The following is a 21,903-nucleotide window of genomic DNA, read 5'->3' on the forward strand; positions in this document are numbered from 1 at the left end:
CAATGGGAGATAGAAAGCTGAAGGCTGCAGGGGGGGGGCATATAAAGGTGGGTGTGAGGAAGAGAAGGAAGCCGGGAAATGGGGAGGCTGCTGAGAGAGAGAAAATGGAAATGGTTCAGGCAGGGGATATGGGGTGGGTGGGGTACGACCGCTTCCCACACGTTGCACGGTCTCACGGGTCCCCTGCTTGTTCAAATCTAATCAGAAAAATTGCAGAGGATGTTCACTGGCTACGCTGAGTTAGTTAACACCTGCACGGAATGAGAAATCCCAAAGGTTTCCTTTTTTCCAAGCCAGGCGGGGAGGGGATGTGAAATCGCAATAAACCCCCAGCCCAGACGTGGTTGTGCTGGAGTTCGCCTTTGAAGTTCTTTTGTCGATGGATGGTGAATTAGAGATCAGAAACTGTGCGTCTGGGGAGATTGGAGTGTTCTCCTCCTGGTTTTTAAGTATGAGCTTGGATTTGTGTTGCATTTCCACAGAAGGCAGGCGGGGGGGGGGGGGGGCTTTTCGCCAATTCTCCCTCCTCCTGCAGACTTCCACCCCCTGCTTTTGGGGTCCCCTGTCCCCCAAGAACAGCATTCCTGGGATGAAGGCGGGGAATTTCTGGACGTGCAGAGCTTTACTACTGGATCCAAGCCATTTGTATTTCCAATGTCAGATTTGTGTCTCTTCAGGGTTTTTTTTTTTAAAAAAAAAAACATTGATAGTTGGTATGGAAATCAGTGTCCATCATAATTAGCAAAAAAAATCCTACCGTGGACCCACCTTGTACGTGATTTTCCATAAGAACCACAACTCCAAACGTGGGGCAGCAATAAGTGTCTATTTATATACGAAGGACAAATCACAGGCAGTTTATTCCTCAATTTGATAAATTGAATTAAAGTGTTCGCGATGGGTGCCACTCGAATCAATACAGCATGGCGTTTCCCGGCACTTCAGTGGCAGTTTTCCAAACTTGAAAATTTCTCATGGTGAATCACAAGACTGAGTACAAATGTGAGAAAAGGCAAAGAGAAATGAAGAAGAAGAAGAGTTTGGATTTATATCCCCCCTTTCTCTCCTGCAGGAGACTCAAAGGGGCTGATACAATCTGCTCTGCCCCTTCCTCACAACAAACAATCTCTGTGAGGTAGGTGGGAGCTGAGAGAGCTCCAAGAAGCTGTGACTACTCCAAGGTCATCTAGCTATACGTGTGTGGGGAGTGCACAGGCTAATCTTGAATTCTAGATAAGCCTCCACAGCTCAGGAAGGCAGAGCTGGGAATCAAACCCGGTTCCTCCAGATTAGATACACGAGCTCTTAACCTCCTACGCCACTGCTGCTCCCTCCTCTTAAAAACAAAAATGAGATGGGGGAAAGACCCTCCCTCCTCTTAAAAACAACAACCCTACAAGAACTTTATCGTCTTTTCCCAGAAACCCAAATGCACTATAATAAGTGCCAGTAATTCTTAACCCCATTTATGAGCACCACTCATGGGCAGGAGACGTTCAGAGGTGGTTTGCCATTTCCTTCCCATGTCACAACCTGACCCAGATGGGCAGGAGACAGGATGGTCCACAGGACCGTTTGGGACTGGCAACTGAGTCCGCCCCTTCAGTAGGCAGGAAAGAGAACGGGTTAGTTTATTCGACACCGAAAAAAATGTCCTGTAAATCGAAGCTGATTCAGAAAAAGTCTGCCCATCGGGATCTGTTTTTTTCCATGGTCCAGCCGACTGGGCTTTAAGAACATAAGAACATAAGAACAAGCCAGCTGGATCAGACCAGAGTCCATCTAGTCCAGCTCTCTGCTACTCGCAGTGGCCCACCAGGTGCCTTTGGGGAGCTCACATGCAGGATGTGAAAGCAAGCAAGGGCCTTCTATGGCTATTGTCTCCGGACATCACCTGGACTGCTGAGGCATTTGCAATCTGAGATCAAAGAGGATCAAGATTGGTAGCCATACATCAACTTCTCCTCCATGAATCTGTCCAAGCCCCTTTTAAAGCTATCCAGGTGAGTGACCATCACCACCTCCTGTGGCAGCATATTCCAAACACCAATCACACGTTGCGTGAAGAAGTGTTTCCTTTTATTAGTCCTAATTCTTCCCCCCAGCATTTTCAATGTATGCCCCCTGGTTCTAGTATTGTGAGAAAGAGAGAAAAATTTCTCTCTGTCAACATTTTCTACCCCATGCATAATTGTATAGACTTCAATCATATCCCCCCTCAGCCGCCTCCTCTCCAAACTAAAGAGTCCCAAACGCTGCAGCCTCTCCTCATAGGGAAGGTGCTCCAGTCCCTCAATCATCCTTGTTGCCCTTCTCTGCACCTTTTCTGTCTCCTCAATATCCTTTTTGAGATGCTTACAGAGAGACACCAGATTCTTGTGATCCCTTCCCCCCAAGCCCAGAGCAGCAAGCTGCCCCAGCACCCCATAGGCATCCTGGGAGAAACCTGGCTGCCCATACACGCCCAGAAACTCCACGTCTTTTAAGGGAAGTCCCCCAAGTGTCGGTTCATTTTTTTACCCTAATAGCAGCGTTGGAAGAGCAATTTCGATCAGTGTGATGGCAAGGAGGAAAAGGGGAAGAAGGCCCTGATCCAAATCCCTTGCCCCTGCTTTTAAAGTTTAAAGCCCAGGGCAGGAAATCTGGAGATCCAGTGGGGTATAGTGGTTAGAGTGTTGGACCAGAGTTCTGGGAGACCAGGATTTAAATTTTTGCTCTGCCATGGGAACTTGCACTTGCTGATCCCACTCTCTCAGTCTAACCTACCTAGCCTACCTCACAAGGTTGTTGTGAAGATACAGTGGAGGAGAGAAGAATGCTGTAAGCGGCTTTGGGTCACCCTGGGGGAGAAAAGTGGGGCAGTAAAGAAATGAAAATAAAATAGGTTGCTTGGCCCTCAGCAGATTGTGAAAAAGGAGCACAAGAATTTGGTACTGACAAGGAACTCCTTCCTTCCTTCCTTCCTTCCTTCCTTCCTTCCTTCCTTCCTTCCTTCCTTCCTTCCTTCCTTCCTTCCTTCCTTCCTTCCTTCCTTCCTTCCTTCCTTCCTAGGAGACAGCAGTATGTAGGAGGTTAAGAACTTTCGTGTATCTAATCTGGAGGAACCGGGTTTGATTCCCCGCTCTGCCACCTGAGCTGTGGAGGCTTATCTGGGGAATTCAGATTTGCCTGTGCACTCCCACATACGCTGCTGGGGCTGTTGACCTTGGGCCAGTCACAGCTTCTCGAGGAGCTCTCTAGCTCCACTCACCTCACAGGAGTGTTTGTTAGGAGGAAGGGAAGGCAAGGAGATTGCCCAGCCCTTTGAGTCTCCTGCAGGAGAGAAAGGGGGGGATAAAAATCCAAACCTCCTCCTCCTCCCCTTCGCTTTCGTCTTCGTCGTCTTCCTTCCTTCCTTCCTTCCTTCCTTCCTTCCTTCCTTCCTTCCTTCCTTCCTTCCTTCCTTCCTTCCTTCCTTCCTTCTATTTATTTAGCTGATCTCTTCCTCTTCCCTCCCATGCAGGTGAATGGCCGGGAGCTCTCCCGCCTCTCACAGGAGCAGACCCTTGAAGCTCTGCGGTGTTCCAAGGAGCCTTTGGTCATCTGAGGGTGCCCCACTGAGTCCCCTGGCGAACTCAGCGAGGGCTATGAGGGCCTTCCGCCCAAGGGGACCTGGCGACCCTGGTGGACAGCGGAACCCAGACAGACATCACCTTTGAGCACCTTCTGGGGCTGGGAAGGATGAGGCCTCCAAGTCCCCCGGCTGTGACCTTGGAGCCCTACGGGCTGCCAGATCTGTGAGTACTCCCTGGATGGAAATGTTCTTCCTTTGCCTTCACTCTTTGTGACCTTGAATTGGAAACCAACAGCCTGCTACTACTGTTACACACTTTCACTACCCACTGTGGGGGTGGTGTTGGAAAAGGCCCTCAGGCTGCAGCTGGCTTAGGGTGACCCTGTAGGGCTTTCAAGGCAAAAGACAAACAGAGGTGGTTTGCCATTGCCTGCCTCTGCATAGCAACCCTGGACTTCCTTGGTGGTCTTCCAGCCAAGAACTAGCCAGGACCAACTTCTTGCTTAGCTTCTGAGATCTGATGAGATTGAGCTAGTTCAAGCCATCCAGGTCAAAGCAATCAGTGTGGCTTTTGTTAAAGGCACAGAGCACTACACTAGAGTTCTTTGAGGGTGTAAACAGGCATGTGGATAAGGGGGAACCAGTGGACATTGTCTACTTGGATTTCCGAAAGGCTTTTGACAAAGTTCCTCACCAGAGACTATTGAGAAAACTCAGCAATGAAGGAATAAGAGGGGAAGTCCTCCTATGGATTAAAAACTGGTTGAGGAACAGGAAGCAAAGAGTGGGTATAAATGGGAAATTCTCTCACAATGGAGAGAGGGGCGAGTGGTGTCCCCAAGGATCCGCTTTGGGACCAGTGCTCTTTAACCTATTCATAAATGACCTGGAAGTAGGGGTGGAGTAGCGCGGTGGGCCAAGTTTTCTGGCAGATGATACCAAATTATGTGAGATTGGTAAGAACCACAAAGGATTGCTAAGAGCTCCCAAAGCTTTTAGACTCCTAATAAATTAGGTGGAAGTGGGCTCAGAAATGGCAAATGCAGTTTCCACGTAGCAAAATGTAAAGCGATGCAATATAGGGGCAAAAATCCAAACTTCACATACACACTACAGGGGTCAGTGCCATCAAAATCACACAGACCAAGGGAAAGTGATTTCCATGCCTTAGTTGATTGTTCCATGGGAATGTCCACTCAATGCATGGCAGCTGTGAAGAAGGCAAACTCTATGCTGGGGATAATTAGGAAAGGAATTAGTAATAAAACTGCAAAGATTGTCATGCCCTTATATAAAGCCGTGGTGCGACCGCACTTGCCCGAAGTACTGTGTTCAGTTCTGGTCGCCACATCTCAAAAAAGGGATATTGAGGGAGATAGAAAAAAAGTGCGCAGTAGAAAGGGCAACATGGATGATTGAGGGACTGGAGCACCTTCCCTTATGAAGAGAGGCTGCATGCGTTGGGGACTCTTTAGTTTGGGGAGGAGATCGCCTGAGGGGGGGATATGATTGAAGTCCTATAAAATCATGCATGGGGTCGAAAATGTTGGACAGAGATAAAATTCTCTCTTTCTCACAATACCTTTAGAACCAGGGGCATCCATTGAAAAATGCTAAGTTGAAGAATTAGGATTCAATAAAAGGAAACACTTCTTCACGCATAACGTGTGATGGGTGGTTGGGATATGCTGCCACAGGAGGTGGTGATGGCCACTAACCTGGATAGCTTCTTTAAAAGGAGCTTAGCGGACAGATTTTATGGAGGAGAAGTGCGATGTATGGCTACCACCTTGATCCTCTTTGATCTTGAGACAGCAAATGCCTTAACAGTCCAGGGTGCTTTCCGGGGAGCAGCAGCTGCAGAAGGCCATTGCTTTCACATCATGCATGTGAGCTCCCAAAGGCACCTGGTGGGCCACTGCGAGTAGCAGAGAGCTGGACTAGATGGACTCTGGTCTGATCCAGCAGGCTAGTTCTTATGTTCTTATGTTCTCACGCTCACTCTCTTTGTGATCCTCAGTGCCTAGCTTGAGCCAGGGCACAATACTGTGTACAGGACCATCCCATGCCCGCCTAAGATCTCTGCCAAGTAGACATGGGCTGCTAAAACTTCAGGTTCCTGGGGGTGTGAGGGCCAGATTTCCATTAGAGCTATGGTGTAGGGAAAGAGGGAAACTTAGCCCTTTTCTCCGAGTGCCATTTTCCTGGCTGCACAAAAAAGCCCTCGTGCCCTGACCCTGAGTGCCGCTTCCCTCCCACTGCATCCCCCCCCCCTCACAACTGCGCCCCACTTTCAAACTCCCTGTGGAGTTTGGAGCAGGAGTGCGGCTGAACGCCAGACAGCGAAGCTCGCCCCCCCCCCCCAACACCATGTGGAATTTGGAAGCCATGCAGTCTGGGCCTGTTGATGCTGGCGGCAGCTCGCCAAGGTCCTGCAGTTTAACGCTGCACCCGGGCGACCTTGACGCCAACATCAAATAGGTCTACACCACTCCCAAACTCCATGTAGAGTTCAGTGGTGGACCGAAGCCAGCTAGCTTGCATTCAGCGGTGCCCCAGCCCTGAATTCCACAGGATGTTCAGGGGTGGGGTGAAGTTGCAGGGGGGGGCAGTCCTGCAATGTGCCCCCCCCCCCCACATACAATGAGCTCAGGAAGTTGTGCCTGGGACGCCAGCCCCCTGTGCCACCTTGCTTTTCCACTGCCTAAAATAAAGCTGTACTTTGCCCCATTGGAGAAGCTAAGTTTGCTCGATATAGCAGCTGCTTCGGCTGTTTCATATCAGAAAGTGGCATGGCGGGGAAGGCTTCAGAAACCTTTCCTTGGTGTTCCACATTTCTAGTTCAAGTGTTACTCCCCCTGTTCCCAAGTTTCATTAGGAGCTCTAAAGCCAAGTGTTAGCCAGTAACCTTTGAGACTCAGATGATAAAGACCCTGAACTCACATCAGCCCAATTGGCCATGCTGGCAGGGGCTGATGGGAATTGTAGTCCATAACATCTGGAGTGCCAAAGGTTCGCCACCACGGCTCTAGCCTATGTCTTCTTGTCAGGAGTCATGCACAGTATAACACGGGTCCCCCAACGTGGTGCCTGTGAGTGCCAAAGGTTTTCCAAGAGTTGTTAGAAAAAGAGCAAGACTAGGTGGGGGTTACATAAGAACATAAGAACATAAGAACTAGCCTGCTGGATCAGACCAGAGTCCATCTAGTCCAGCATTTTGCTACTCGCAGTGGCCCACCAGGTGCCTTTGGGAGCTCACATGCAGGATGGGAAAGCAATGGCCTTCTGCTGCTGCTGCTCCTGAGCACCTGGTCTGCTAAGGCATTTGCAATCTCAGATCAAGGAGGATCAAGATTGGGAGCCATAGATTGACTTCTCCTCCATAAATCTGTCCAAGCCCTTTTTAAAGCTATCCAGGTTAGTGGCCATCACCACCTCCTGTGGCAGCACATTCCAAACACCAATCACACGTTGCGTGAAGAAGTGTTTCCTATTATCCTAATTCTTCCCCAGCATTTTCAATGAATGCCCCTGGTTCCTAGTACAGTGAGAAAGAGAGAAAATTCTCTCTGTCAACATTTTCTACCCCTGCATAATCTTTTTTTTTATAGACTTCAATCATATCCCCCCTCAGACGCCTTCCTCTCCAAACTAAAGAGGAGTCCCAAACGCTTGCAGCCTTCCTCATATGGAAGGTGCTCCAATCTCTTCAATCAGGTCCTTGTTGCCCTTCTCTGCACCTCTTTTTTCTATCTCTTTGATATCCTTTCTTTTGGAGATAAACATGGCGACCGTGAACTGAACACAGTAATTCCGGCGCGGTCGCACCACTGCTTTATATAAGGGCATGACAATCCTTGCAGTTTTATTATCAACTCCTTTCCTCATTATCCCCAGCATAGGGGATAATTAGGTTTTGCCTATCAAGTCTTCTGATTGGCCATTAGAGATTTGATTGGCTCTGCAGATTTTTTAAAAACGTTGCTTTGGAAGCAGCTACCATCACATCATGGGGATCTTCACTGTGTGACCGAAGGTTAGCGGGAGCAAATATTTGGTGGGCTCTGCCTTCTGCAGCAGCTGTTTTGTGGCTGCCATTTTTGTAGCTGCAATCTGGCTTGGACTGCTGCCAGAATTTTGAACATGATACTTGCAGATTGAAAAAAAACCACCTCATGCAACATGCAGTAAGATCCTTATTTTTCCTGGGATCCGGGCTGAGGATTGATTTCATAAGCCGCTATTGCAGTGGTGGCGAACCTTTGGCACTCCAGATGTTATGGACTACAATTCCCATCAGCCCCGCCAGCATGGCCAATTGGCCATGCTGGTAGGGGCGGATGGAGTTCTGCAGTCTAAGGCATCTGAGCCAATTAGGCCACCACTGCAACTGTTGCACATTCTGAGCCAGAGGCGTATGGGAAATGACCGGGTGCCTGCCTGCACCACCTGCTCTGGGGTGGGGCCTCCAGGGTGGGGACGGCCTGGCTGAGACGGCACCGCAGTGGCTTGCAGGCCAGCAGCACCCCTGAGGTTCTGTCCCCGGCACCGTGGGAGGAGGAGAGGGAGGCAGCTTGGATGGGCGCCGTGGCAGCAGACCGGCTCCTGGCAGCAGGCCAGCTCTGTCTTTTAGCTCCTCTATGCTTCGACCCATCCTTTCTAAGCCGGGTCAGCTGGGGAAGGAAGGGTGGGGGAAAATTTTGGCGCCTCCCCCGCTATGCCAGCCCGGGTCATTGGACTTATCTGTCCCCAATAAGGCGATGCAGTGCCACTGCCGAGAGCATGAATTGCCTGTGTTATAAAGGCTGGCTAAAGATAAGTATTACCTTATGTCAGGGGTCTGCAACCCAGTGGTTCGAGCCAAAGATGCCTTTTCATCCTTGCACTGTTTGGCTCCAAGGTGGGTTTGGTCCTCTCAGCCTCCTTTGGAGAGCGCCAAGGCAAGGGTTAATGGGAAAGAGTCCCTGCTTCCTAGAGAGGCTTCCAGCCTGAGATAGCTATCCCAAAGCCACTTCTGGCTTCCCTGTCCCAGCTGCCTGGGTTAGCCGGATGCCGGGCAGATGATGTGCGCTGGGTGGGGGGCAGAAGCACTGCTGGTGTATCCTCTTGAACGGATGCGACGGCTGGAAGGGCGGGGAAATGGAAAGGAAGTTGCAGGAGTGCAGATTTCTCAGCTGCTAACCTAACCTCAGTCCCCCCTCCTCTTGAATGGAAGGGTCAGGGGTCGCCCCTGCTTTGGATAGCATCATTTCCCCCTCCCCCTGGTCCTTCTTGGGGGGCGGGACCACATGGGAGACCTCGCGAGCAGCACCAAGTTGCAGACACCTCCCAGCAGCCCACTGAGCTCCAGGCCTGGCAGAATGGCAGCCTGGCTGGAGTCCAGGTTGAAAAGGCTTACGTCAGGTTTTAAAGAGTTACACACTGCAGCCCTGCAAAGGTTGCACTTTGTTAAGACTATTTGATGTACAAGGGTAGGTGGGAATTGTTTGCTTCACATTGCCATGGAGGGGCAGGAGTGCATGGGGGAAAGCCTTGCATGTGGATCTTGGAAGCTTTACTTCAGAGTAAGCCAGTGGAGGGTAGGCTTGTAGATAGTGGCAGGGAGGAAGGCTGGGATCATCCTCAGCCATGGTTGCCGAGCGGTTACTTGCCAACTCCAAAGGCGGGGGCAAATCCCGGTGACATTTGGGGGTAGATTCTCAGAAGCTGTGGCTTTTGGGACCAGGGTAGGGGCCATGCTCAGTCAGGAATATGGCTGTCGAGTCCACCCTCCATGGCAGACATTTTCTCGGGGGGGGGGGTCTCCCCCCGGAAGTTGACAACCCCTCCCCCCGGAAGTTGACAACCCCATTAAAGGCACCAATTTTGATCTACCATCCAAGTGGAATTTGAGAGGGTTCTTTTTGGGGGGGGCATAATCAGTGTCTTTCAACACAAGAAAAGAGAAGTGTGTGAAACCGGGGTTCTATTGCTGGTCACTTGAATCTTGTACAAAACAACAGGCTTTCCCCCCCCCCCTTTTTTTTCTTTTTTTGCTTTGATGGGTAAAAATGGGCCCCAAAGAAGGGAACTTCTCCCTGCATGAGAATATAGACAGCGTTATCTCCATTTTAGATGTCAACAAGTATTTGCGGCTCCAAGTGTTTTCTTTTCCGCGGAAAACGGGTCCAAATGGCTCTTTGGGTGTTAAAGGTTGCTGACCCCTGAGCCTTATGTCAACAGCCCTCCCCTCCCCCATGATTTGCCATAGTCAACCTCCATGCATAAATTCCGGCTTTCCCCCTCCACTTACTTTGAACGTGGCAGATTTTGTTTTCAGACTTTGTATGTGACGACTCAGTCCTGGGGGCCTCCTGGAGGGGGTTTTCATTGGCAAAGAGCTGCTTCTCCTAACTGCCTTTTGTCTCCCTCTGTTCCCCAGCCCCTCGATTGGCCATGAATATTATGATCCTGTGGAATTCATAGAAGGAGGTGCTCCAGAGACTGAGAGGGCAGAGGAGCTGGAATACGAGGTGAAAAACGTGGTGGAGCTGGGAACGTTTTCCTTACCGTCTGCAGTTCTGGGAACACATTTCCGTTATATGCTAAACCGCAGGCGACCAGATCTAGGGTTGGCTCTAGAGCAGGGGTATCCAACTCTGGTGCATCAGATGTTCATGGACTACCATTCCCATCAGCTCCTGCTGGAATGGCCAATTGTGTTTCTCTCTGTGATACACCTCTGAAGATGCTAGCCACAGATGCAGGCGAAACGTTAGGAGCGAGATATTCTAGACCACGGCCACACAGCCCAGAAAACCCACAACCACCAACCAAGATCCAAATTGCCTCCGTTTGCAATGGAATCATGTAGGGAAGGGAAATTCGCAGTCTTTCACGATTCAAAACCAGGCTTTCTGCTTGCTTATCTTGAAGGAGAAAAGTTGTGCTCTTAAAACTCACACATTTGTTTTCCTTTTAACATGTTAACATGTTAACAAAGCAGAGAGCCTAGTTTTGGACAGCTAAACTCTTCCCTACATATGTATTGTCAAAGGCCACTTGGCCGGCGAGAATCACTGGGGTGGCATGTGTGGTTTCCGGCTGTATGGTCAGAATTCTAGCAGCATTCTCTTGACGCTACTTGCAGATCCTCCTTCTCTGTGGCTGGCATCTTCTGAAGATCCTCTTCTGAAGATCCTCTTCTGAAGATCCTGAAGATCCTTCATGATCCTCTGAAGATGCCAGCCACAGATGCAGGCGAAACGTCAGGAGAGAATGCTGCTAGAACACGGCCATACAGCTCTTCCCTACATAACCACAAGACAAACGGAGGCAATGAACTGCACAAGGAATGGAGACCTTACCATTAATCTGGATTCAAATTTTGTTTAAAGCCCTGATAGGGTGATACAGATGTCTGATCTGTTGTATTTGATGGCTCATAAATATAAATTTGGATCGTCGTTGCATTTTGTTTTCTGTACGAGCCGCCTTGCTTGAGTCTCGAGAGAGCTGACATACAGATTTCCTAAATAAACCCGTTATGAACATGCAGGCACGAACCAACACTGTGGAACTCACTGCAGATTCCACGTGGAGCGCCTTCCTGCTGCTAGTGCCATTTGGCAAGAAGTCAGGGCGTCCTTCTGCCCCTCTCCTCGGGCAGAGGCGAGCTAGGGGAATGGAGCCTAGTGTAAAATGTCAGGCTTTAAGGGCTCCCCAATTGGCAGCTGGGTCATGATGCTGGAATCCCACCTCCCAAACAGCAATTCATCACTTTCAATGGTAAGCTTAAACTAGGGATTCTAGATTCTCCTTCTTTCAAGTCCAATTCAAAGGGAGAATACCTGGGGTCCCTAGTTAAACTGTATTGACAGTGATGTCTGTTTTGGGGTGGATTATCCCCCCACCCTAGAAACAGCATCACTTTCAATGTTTATTTAGGGGATCTCCCATTCTCCCTTTAAATCCATATCAAAGGTGGTGGATTTAAAAAAGGAGAATCGGGGAAATTTGGGGGGTGCACTGCTTGAAGAGGTGTAAATTGTTAAGCTAGCAGCACCAAAATTTCAGGGGTATCTTTAGGAGGAGTTTTCCTGATGATACCACAGGCTCAAGGAAGCTTGGTTCATTAAGGGCTGTGCCAAAGTTATGGACCCTCAAAGCAGTAGCCCCATCTCCTAAGAGCTCCCATTGGAAACAATGGGGGATGTAAGACCAACTGGGGGAGTCCATAGCTTTGGACCCCTTGACCAAACTTCTACAAAACCTGGGTGGTATCAGTAAGAGATTTTTTGATGATATTACACCAGGTTTGGAGAAGTTTGGTTCTAGGAGGCCAAAGGCATGGATCCCAAACGTGTAGCTCCCCATCTCTATTAGCTCCTATTGGAAACAGAGGGATGGTGGCACTCTTTGGGAGCCTCCATAACTTTGGACCCCTTGACCAAACTCCTCACCAAACATGTGGGTGGTATCATCAGGAGAGTCTCCCCAGCAAAATCTCTCTGAAAGTTTGGTGCTGGGTTAGTTTGAAAACTGCAGCCTCTGCAGGCTGGAAAATCAAAAAAACACTAAAAAATTTTTTGAAAACCTACCAACGGGGGGCGGAGCTTCAGACATGTAATGGGGGGGTTGAACCCGAGAAAAAAACCCCCTTTACCTATGTCCTTGTCTTTTAGCCCTGAGTGTTTCTTCGGGCTGACCAACTGAAGCAATTTCGGGACGGAAGGCACTCTGTGCAGACGGATCTTTGGAAAAGTGGGGGGGTGGGAGGTAGAGAGTGATTATTTCATTATTACTCCATTTGTAGGGTGTTTTTCTCCCCAGTGGAGATCTGAAGCAGCTGACAATACAGAGAGAAGAAGAGCGTACCAATAATTGCGGTGTGTGCTTTCTCTATTCTGCAGGAGGTGGAACTGTACAAATCCAGTCACCGGGACAAGCTAGGCCTGATGGTTTGTTACCGAACTGATGATGAGGACGATGTAGGCATCTACGTTGGAGAGGTGGGGGAGGGGCAGTCCTGGGGGGGGGGTCGATATGGGGGCCGGGGGGAGACAGAGAGAGAGAGAGAGCTTCAGGCAGGGATTTGTGAATTCCAGTTTTGCGGAAGAGGAGAAAGTGAGATCTCTGCACGCTGAAAGTGGCTTAAAGGGAGCAAAGATCTCTCAGAACCAGAGCAACCTCCACACCGCCCTTGTTGGAAGTAAAGGACTTTACGCTGTCTCCTACCTCAGTGATGGAGGAAGACATCAGTGAGTCAGATAGCTAGAGTGGGGTCAAGACACGGCACCTTTTCTCTACTGCTCTGACACTATCCCTTTGATGTGTAGACTGCTATTCTTAGGGAACTTCCTTCCTTTTTTCTTCTCCTCGACTCTTCCCCATTCTTGCACACACACCCTCTCATCTTGGAGCTCAAAGGGCAAGTGAAGTTAAGAGCAGGTGCACTCTAATCTGGAGAACCAGGTTTGATTCCCCACTCCTCCACCTGAGTGGCTGAGGCTTATCTGGTGAACCAGATGTGTTTCCGCACTCATACATTCCTGCTGGGTGATCTTGGGCTAGTCCAGAGGTCTGCAACCTGTGACTCTCCAGAGGTTGCAGACCTCTGGGCTAGTCACAGTTCTCTCAGAACTCTTTCATCCCCACCTGCCTCACAAGGTGTCTGTTGTGGGGAGAGGAAAGGAAAGGAGCTTGCAAACCCCTTTGAGTCTCCTTACAGGAGAGAAAGGGGGGGGCTATAAATCCAAACTCTTCTTCTTCTCCCACCATGCATCTCCCACCGTCCAGCTAGATAGATTAGAATCGAGAACCTGTCTCTCCACTTTTCTATCCAGAATGGAATTCGCTAATAAAGACTCCTCTTTATTAGCTTAACTACTTAATTAGACTCTCTGAGCTTCTTTGTTGCTGCCAAGACACATGCAGCGTTCGGCAAAGCTCTGCTATGTCTTTACTCGCTCAGCTTCTTGCATGTCACAAAATCTCCTACCGGAGAGAGAACTACCAACATTCCAGACTGGGGTAGAGACCAGAAAGAGAATCCAAAGGCTCCCCCAGTCAGCTCCAGGTGAATGCCAGTGCTTGCTTTGGCAACTTAGTCCATAAAACCAAGGAAGATTGGTATAGTCCCGTGGTGGCGAACCTTTGACCCTCCAGATGTTATGGACTGCAATTCCCATCATCCCCTACCAGCATGGCCACCTGGCCAGGGGCTGATGGAATTGTCAGTCCATAGCCTCTGGAGAATATAAGGATGAACTTCTAGTCAGTGGTGGCGAACCTTTGGCACTCAGATGTTATGGACCACAATTCCCATCAGCCCTGCAAGCATGGCCAGTGTGGGGCTGATGGGAATATGATCCATAACATCTGGAAGATACCAAAATTCCCTGGACTATAATCTAATATCCCAGTGGTGAACCTTTGGCACTCAGATGTTATGGACACAATTCCATCGGCCCTGCCAGCATGGCCAAAGGTTTGCTACCAAACGGGTAAGTAGTCCCTAGATATGAATTACAAAATCTAAGCAACCCAAAAATTTCAAAATGACTATGCCTGGACTACAATAACAATCAAGAATACCTTAAGATCATACAACAAGTGTTCTGGCCATTTAATATCTCAGGGCAAGCAACAACAATTTAAACAATTTATACAGTTTGAGTGTAGTCAACAAGTGAGTAGACCATTGATCGAAGTCATGGTGGTCTGAACCTTTGTTATCTTCCAGATTGTTCAGGGATTACAATTCCCATCAGCCCCCTTGCCAGCATGGCCAATTGGGCTACTCAGGTTGATGGGAATTGTGGTCCATCAGTAACATGGAGCCTGCGGACGAAAAGTGCCTACCATGATCTAGAGCTCTAGGAGACCTAGTATTTCACAAACAAATGTAGTTCACACGAACCTCCTTTTTGGCCCATTTCATGGGGTTATTAAGTCCACTTTTCCAGTAAAAGTTTTAAAGTCTTGCTCACAGTCTTCTAGGATCACCAATCTCTTAAATATCTTGTGCCAATATCTATTCAAACAATGATACTTTGATCTGGCATAAAGATGTCCACTGTCAATGACGCTCAAATGTGCAATTTAGCTTCTGAGATCTGAGGATGCCAACTAGATTTAGCCAAAATACACCAGGTCAAGACCAGCAAAATTGCCAGCAGAAACAACAGCATCTTTGATTTATCCCCTTGATGTTCCTTTCCCTCTTCTTTAACACCAGGTAAACCCTAACAGTATTGCTGCCAAGGATGGTCGAATCCGGGAAGGAGATCGTATTGTCCAGGTGATTTTTGGGCCATGGGATTTGGCACTTTCGTGGGGAGAGGGTGAATGCTTCATGCATGATTTTAAATGTGCCTCTCCCTCCCCCTTCATTCCCTCCCCTCGTAGATTAATGGAATGGAGGTACAGAGATACGCAGGAGGTCAAAATACCTCACCCAGGAGGCGAAATGACTCCAACATCTCTCTGCTGCTGGCTAGACCAGAGACCGAGGTGAAAGATGCCAAGACAGTTTGCATGGCGTGTTCAGAAGTGTGCGGTGGACAGTATGTTGAATCTGGAAAAGTGGACCTAGGGAAACTAAGGAATTTGCAGAATTCTCAGCTGGCTGACACCCTTTAGCTGTAAACAAAAGGGTGCTAGTGAAGCTCTGGTGGAGGTTTTAAGCTTCTGTAGCATTTTTTTTTCCATTTAGGACGGGGAGGGGCTTCCAAAGGAGATACCCTCCAGCCAATGTCTGTACAGTTATGGGGGAGGATACGGGGGTGGGTGTGTGCATAACAATCCAGCTCTCAAAAGTGTTGCCAATACGGACGTCCTTAATTGGGTCATTCCCATTTTAGAACAAAGGAAAAGAAAGGTTTTAATCAAAGTCTGTGTTCACTAGAATACAGTTTGGGATTCCCCAGGAATATCGTTCCAGAGGGTAGCCAATTTGTTCGACAGAAAACCAGCTGGATTTGAGTCCAGTAGCAGCTTACAGACCAACAAGATTTTTTTTGGGGTGGGGGGGATGAGCTTTTAAGAGTCAAAGTTCCCTTGTTAGATACCACAAAAATCACAAAGCTGGTTTCTAAAGTGCTCGTGGACTTCAATCTAGCTGAGGAATATGGTTGAATAGATCCCCAGTGACAAAGTCATAAAGGTATTCAGCAAACGGGTTGGGTTGGAGAAGAGTTCCCATTTTCTCTTGCTTCGTCTTTGATGGTCAGGATATTATCATGACTGCACGGCAGCAAAGTGTAGCTGCAGAAATGGAACTGTGGGGGGGGGGGGTACTTGAATGCAGTGAGCAAAGAGCCCCGGTTGGGTTGGGATCCTGTTTGCCTTGACTCTTGCCCCTCTTCCAGCTCTCCAAGCGTTGGAAGGACAGCGACCGGGAAGACTTCCTAGATGACTTAGGCTCTGACCACGAAGCGGGAACAAGACCCCACCATCTTCTTTCTCCCCCAGACCAGCAGGTAGGTGACCTAGAGGGGGAAAGAAGAGCCCGTCCCACGTGCTTGTACTTCGTGCCTCTGAAACATTCATCTCCTTTAGAGGTGCAGAGCAGCAAGCAAGCTAATTTATAATGGGACCTTCCAATAATCGCCCCGCGCTCAGCCCACCGGCGCAAACACACCGGGGATAAGGCTGCCGCTGCTGCTTCACGTTGGTTATCACTGACTGGTTGTGGTGGGGATTGCTGTGGTCAAGATGTGAAATAGGAAGCCACGTTTCAAAAGTTTATGGTGATCCGTGGCCTATGTGCTTTGGGTGAAGCAAGCGATGTCGGTTTCCCAGTAAAAGCAGGAGGCGTGAAGGCGTTTCTAGGAACAATTGAACGCAAGGCAGCTTTACCACAGAGTTTAAGGGGATTCCTAGAGTTCCAGAAGTGGTGTAATGCCACAGCTGGTGTTTTGCCCCCTCCCCCTGTTGTAACAGCGACACTCTAAAAATGCCAGTGAAATTGTTTAAAATCAAACAATTAATTAAAAAATTAAACAAAAAAATTAAAATTGTTTAAAATGTTTGAGCACTGGAGCTTGAAGAGCCAGGAGTTAAATGTTTGAAGAACAGACAAAACACTGATAAGATCTTCCCAGATAGGGCCCCCCCCCCTTTTTTTTTTAAATGTTGCAGCTGTCAAAGTTGTGGTGGTAAGAGTGATAGAGATGAACCCTTCCCTCATCCTCCTTCATTCATCAAATGCTCTTCTCTAACTTTGGGGGGGAAAATGATCTCTACAGAAACAAACGCGCTGCATCAACCGCTTATTATTATCAGTATTCCAACAAACATTAAAGTGTTGCAAACAGTGAAATAAAGTGCCAAAATCAACTGCGCAAAATTCTCGTACAATTCTATACGGTATAGCACATAAATTACAGTAGCAGCTCTCAGGTGTCGTCTTCAAACAGTCCTCTCCCTGGATCTGTTGAGTCTGGCTTCCAATAGGCCCATTTTCGCAGTTTTGTGAAGATGCTGGGCTCAGTGTTCACGTATCTTATGTTTGCCCTGCTCAGTGATATGTCCAAAGCATCTTGAAAGTTCCTGAAAAACATGGCTGCTATTCAGAGGCGCTCCAGGAGTAAATGGCGCCCGGAGACAAATTGTCTCCAGGATGCCCCCCCCCCAGCCTCTGCCCCCCACCCTTGATGCCCCAGGCCTCCATCCCCACTGCCTCAACCCCGGCCCACGCTACCATGGACATGGGCAGGTTCAGGGTGCCCACCTCCCCCCCCAGACTCGCCTCTCTACCGGGCTTCCCTGCTCCCAGCTTCCACCCCGCCTCAGTGCTTATAAAAGAAGGTCTCTCTGAGGTGCTGACTGCAGTCTCTTCTGGCCTGCCCGGAGGGAGGCCTCGAAGACTGGGAGGCTGCCGGCTGGGGAGGCCAGCCGGCAGGGGGGGGAAGGGAGGGGAGTCCAGGGTGGATTGGGGGCGCAGTTCTTCCCTACGCCTCATCGCTTTTGCATGCCTCGATGGGTCAAAGATCTGCAAAATCCAGGAGACAGCAGGATTTCTGGTCACGTATTGATTTTGTGCCCCCCCATCGCGACTGTAGAAGAGTGGTTTGTATCGTGGCGCGATACCCCTTGTCCCTAGGCAGATATGCCACTGCTGCTATTTAATTAGCATCTTCCAGATCAGCCCAAGGGCAGCTGGGTTGATTCACTACAAAACTGCAGCTGAGTCTTCCGCTGAGTTCGCCCTTCACCGAGCCTCCAAGTTTTGCATGCATTTAGTTAGGGATAGGCGACTCCATTCGGGTTCTGATCACAAAGGCCAAGGAAAGGGCCGTCAGTTATGGCAACCTGTACTGTTTTCAAGGCAAGTGATTTGCCTCTGGGCAGCCCTGGACTTCCTTGGCGGTCTCCCATCAAAGTACTAACCGGGGTCAACCCTGCTCAGCTTTGGAGATCTGATGAGATCAAGCTAGCTTGGGCAACTGCAAAGAGCCCGGCAATTTCTGCGGAACAGCGTTGTGAGAAGGGGCTTATTGTTACTTCCTCTCTGTGAATGAAAACAGAGGTAGGCCCCTCGCCTGGTTTGTCTATCTCAGCTGCTTCTTTCCATTAGTCTGTATCTTGGCTCACGGCTCCTGAGAGTGGAGAATTCTCCTGGAGTCTCTATTCACACGGATGAGGAAAAATGATACCAAATTCAAGTATGTCTGTCTTGGAGAGGCTGAGGTGTTCAGTTTAGAAGACCCTGATGCCCCAGATGTTGAGGTTACGATTCCCATCAGCCCCTGCCAGCATTGGCCATGTTGGCAGGGACTGATGGGAATCGTAGTCCACGAACATCTGTGGCGCCAGAGTTGGACACCCCTGCTCTAGAGTTATTCACTGTTGAAAAGACTTTGGTTTGTGTTTTGGGTCCTGTGGGAGTCTGCCACAGGCCCTGCCTGGGCCGTGTTCGAAACCTGTCTCTTGAGCTGCCCCGGGGAGGTCCAACAATCACACGAAAGTACTGAAAGCAGTTTAAAAACTGGGCTGAGGACATACCTGAAGGAGGTTAAGAGCTCGTGGTATCTAATCTGAGGAACTGGTTTGATTTCCAGCTCCGGCCGGCTGTGGAGGCTTATCTGGGGAATTCAGATCAGCCTGCGCTTCCCTACACACGCCAGCTGGGTGACTAGCTAGCCGCGGCCTTCTGAGCTCTCTCAGCTCCCACCCACTCACAGGGTGTTTAGAAACAGAGCGGGAAGGGCAAGGAGATTGTCAGCCCCTTTGAGTCTCCTGCAGGAGAGAAAGGGGGGATATGAATCCAAACTCCTCCTCCTCCTCCTCCTCTTCATGGTGTCCTCTCCCTCCTTTCTGCAGAACGAACCTCTCCAAGAAAAGCCAGGTGGGGACCCCGCCACCCCCCTGACCAACAGCCAGGAACTGGACAGCGGGGTTGGGCGCACCGACGAGAGCACCCGCAACGAGGAGAGCTCTGAACACGACCTCCTGGGAGACGGCCTCAGTGCCAACACCCCGGGACCCTGGCGCAGTTCTGGGACCCAGCCTGCAGCCCGGCCACCTCCCACCATGCATGACCGCTTGCTGGCGGGGAAACTGAAGCCGCTTTGGGGACCGACATGATGCCGGGGCTGACCGACGAAGAGTACGAGCGCTACCGGGAGCTCCTGGAGCTGAAGTGCCACCTGGAGAACGGCAACGAGCCAGGCCTGGTGAGCGCCGCGCTGGACGTCAACCGCAACGAGGTGGCGCTGCTGGAGGAGGAGCTTCGCCACTTGGAATTCAAATGCCGCAACATCCTTCGGGCCCAGAAGATGCAGCAGCTGCGTGAGCGGTGCATGAAAGCGTGGCTGCTGGAGGAGGAAGGGCTGTATGCCTTGGAAGGAGAACCCAAGAAACACGAGCTGTCTGACATCACGGAGTTGCCGGAACGCTCGGACAAAGACAGTACCAGTGCCTACAACACCGGGGAGAGCTGCCGCAGCACCCCCCTGTTGGAAAGCCCCTTGCGCCGCTTGGCCGAGCCCCCCAACCTTTAATCAACCGGGATCGCCCCCCCGCTGTCACCACCACAGCCCACCCGACGGAAGATGGTGCGGGCGCAGCCCAAAGCTGGCGGGGAAGGGACTTTATCCCCAGCCGGCGGCAGCGGGAGGAGCCGCCCCCGCCGATCAGCCCTATGTTTTAGCTGTATGGCGAAGATTCTGGGGGGCAAAGGAGAGCCCCGCATGGAATGGAAAGTGAAGGTCCGCAGCGATGGCACGCGCTACGTGGCCAAGAGGCCAGTGAGGGACCGGCTGCTGAAAGCCAGGGCCATGAAGATCCGCACCGCAGCGGCATGACCACGGACGACGACGCCGTCAGCGAGATGAAAATGGGCCGCTACTGGAGCAAGGAGGAGCGCAAGCAGCACCTGATCCGTGCCCGCGAGCAGCGGAAGCGCCGCGAGTTCATGATGCAGAGCCGGCTGGACTGCTTGAGAGAGCGAGAAGGCAGCGACGCCCGAGGGGTGTCCGGAGAAGTCAACATCTTGGCCCTGAGCCACCGCAAAACCATGAAGAAACGGAGCCGCCGGATCTTGGATAACTGGATTACCATCCAGGAGATGCTGGCGCACGGCACCCGGTCCGCGGACGGACGCCGGGTCTACAACCCGCTCCTTTCTGTCACCACCGTCTGAGCCGGCGGAGTGGATCGTCCGAGGATGCTGCCGTGCTTTTTGCCCTGGGTGTGGCAGAGCGCCAACCCCCTTTTCCACAACCAGGAAAACGGCTCTTTGGACACACCGTGGAAGCATTTTGATATCGCCCTCTGAGCTTTGCATGGCTCAGGACGGCCTGACTCTCTGAACCAAATTTAGATTGTGACAGTAAGCCCAGCATCCCCGTTTGCCTTAAGAACCAGGGGCCAAGAGCGGCCGACTCCAGAGTCCGCACCCATCAAGAACACACTGTGGGGAGAGGCTGTGAACGCTGCCTGCCTTGCAAGGGAAGCACGGAGCAGCTCCATCACCTGCCTCCAAGGGAAAGCTCCTTCCAGCTTCGCCCCTGCCAACCGTACTCCGAAGCACAAGAAACCGGCTGTGGTTGACACACCGTGTGCAAAGCACAAGGGAAGCGAGGGGGCTCACCTGCCCCTATAGGTTGACAGCACCAAGGAAGACACCCCCCCCCCCCCGCCAACCCCTGGGATGCTGTGGCATCTTTCTCTCTCCTTTTTCTCTCTCTTCCTCTTCTCTTTTGTGATTGTGGCTCTTCATTTCTTTCTCGTTTCTGTATTTCAATCCGGAGCCTTGGGCCCTGGAGGCTCCCCCTGCAAGCGGCTGAAGAGCCCCCTTCCTGCATTTTCTACCATCCGACTGCCTCTCCTGCCCGGGGGAGAGGAACACCAGCTTAGAATTGGGAGGCCGTGGCGAAGGTCGCTTGCAGTAAACCCGGCCCCGTGGCTGAACATGCATTGTTATAATAAAAAACTGTTCTTTTTACTCATTGCAGAAAAAAAACACCCTAAATATACATTTCATGAGGTTTTATTTCAGAAGAGTTCTATAAGACGGGGGTCTCCATAATGTTGATCCTGCAAACGCTTTTGGAGTCTTGAGGACAAGTCGGGGACATGGCTGTTAATGGAATCATGCATCTTGTCTCCATTTTAGCCTTACAACAGCCCTATGAGGTAGACTAGGCTAAGTATGTCTGGCCCAAATCCACCCAGCAAGCTTCCACGGCAGAGTGGGGATTCGAACTTGTGCCTCTCAAATGCTAGCCTGCAACTGTTAACACCACAGTGGCTATCACAGACAAGTCGGGGACATGGCTGTTAATGGAAACTGAGGCACAAAATGGTGGGAGGCTTCAAGTCAAGGAGCGGCAGTTGTTTTCGCATCGGCATTCCTGGAGACATGTGATGTCTTTATGACTCTTGAAGAACACCACGAAAGCAGTGCATGTGAGTGGTTAAGAGCAAGTGCTTCTAATCTGAGAACCGGCTTGATTCTGCCTGCCACTCTGAGCTAGGAGGCTTTGGGGAACCAGATTAGCCTGTGCACTCCAACACACGCCAGCTGGGTGACCTTGGGCTAGTCACAGTTCTTCGGAGCTCTCTCAGCCCCCCCCCCACCTCACAGGGTATTTGTTGGGGGGGGGGAGGAGATTGTAAACCCCTTTGAGTCTCCTTACAGGAGAGAAAGGGGGGATATAAATCTTCTTGCTCAAATGAGGTGGAGGAAGAGCAGCGCTGGCTGCTTGCTTTGGGGGAGAGATTTAGGAGCCAGGGGACACACATTGGTGAGTAGAAACGCAGTTGTTGCCACACTGGGGTTCACTGTTATAGGGGTCGGGCGACTGGCAAACCCTCTTGTGTGTGTAAAGTTCTGTCAAGTCACAGAAGACGACTTTGGATTT

The 21,903-nt window shown here is 50.5% G+C and overlaps 1 protein-coding gene across 1 annotated transcript; it reads left to right on the forward strand.

Moving 5' to 3' along the window:
• Window positions 1–3,642: 3,642 nt before the first annotated feature.
• Window positions 3,643–21,011, forward strand: PDZD4 (PDZ domain containing 4; the record flags this gene model as incomplete). Its single annotated transcript, XM_048487577.1, is given in 10 exon segments — window positions 3,643–3,776; window positions 9,975–10,065; window positions 12,445–12,543; window positions 14,772–14,834; window positions 14,942–15,046; window positions 15,904–16,014; window positions 18,860–19,071; window positions 19,074–19,530; window positions 19,564–19,825; window positions 19,828–21,011. Coding segments are annotated over 10 exon segments (1,887 nt in total), but the record flags the coding sequence as incomplete, so codon positions are not given.
• Between the last annotated feature and the right edge of the window lie 892 nt (window positions 21,012–21,903).

This window comes from Sphaerodactylus townsendi, linkage group LG03, assembly GCF_021028975.2.
Source record: "Sphaerodactylus townsendi isolate TG3544 linkage group LG03, MPM_Stown_v2.3, whole genome shotgun sequence".
NCBI lineage: Eukaryota > Metazoa > Chordata > Lepidosauria > Squamata > Sphaerodactylidae > Sphaerodactylus > Sphaerodactylus townsendi.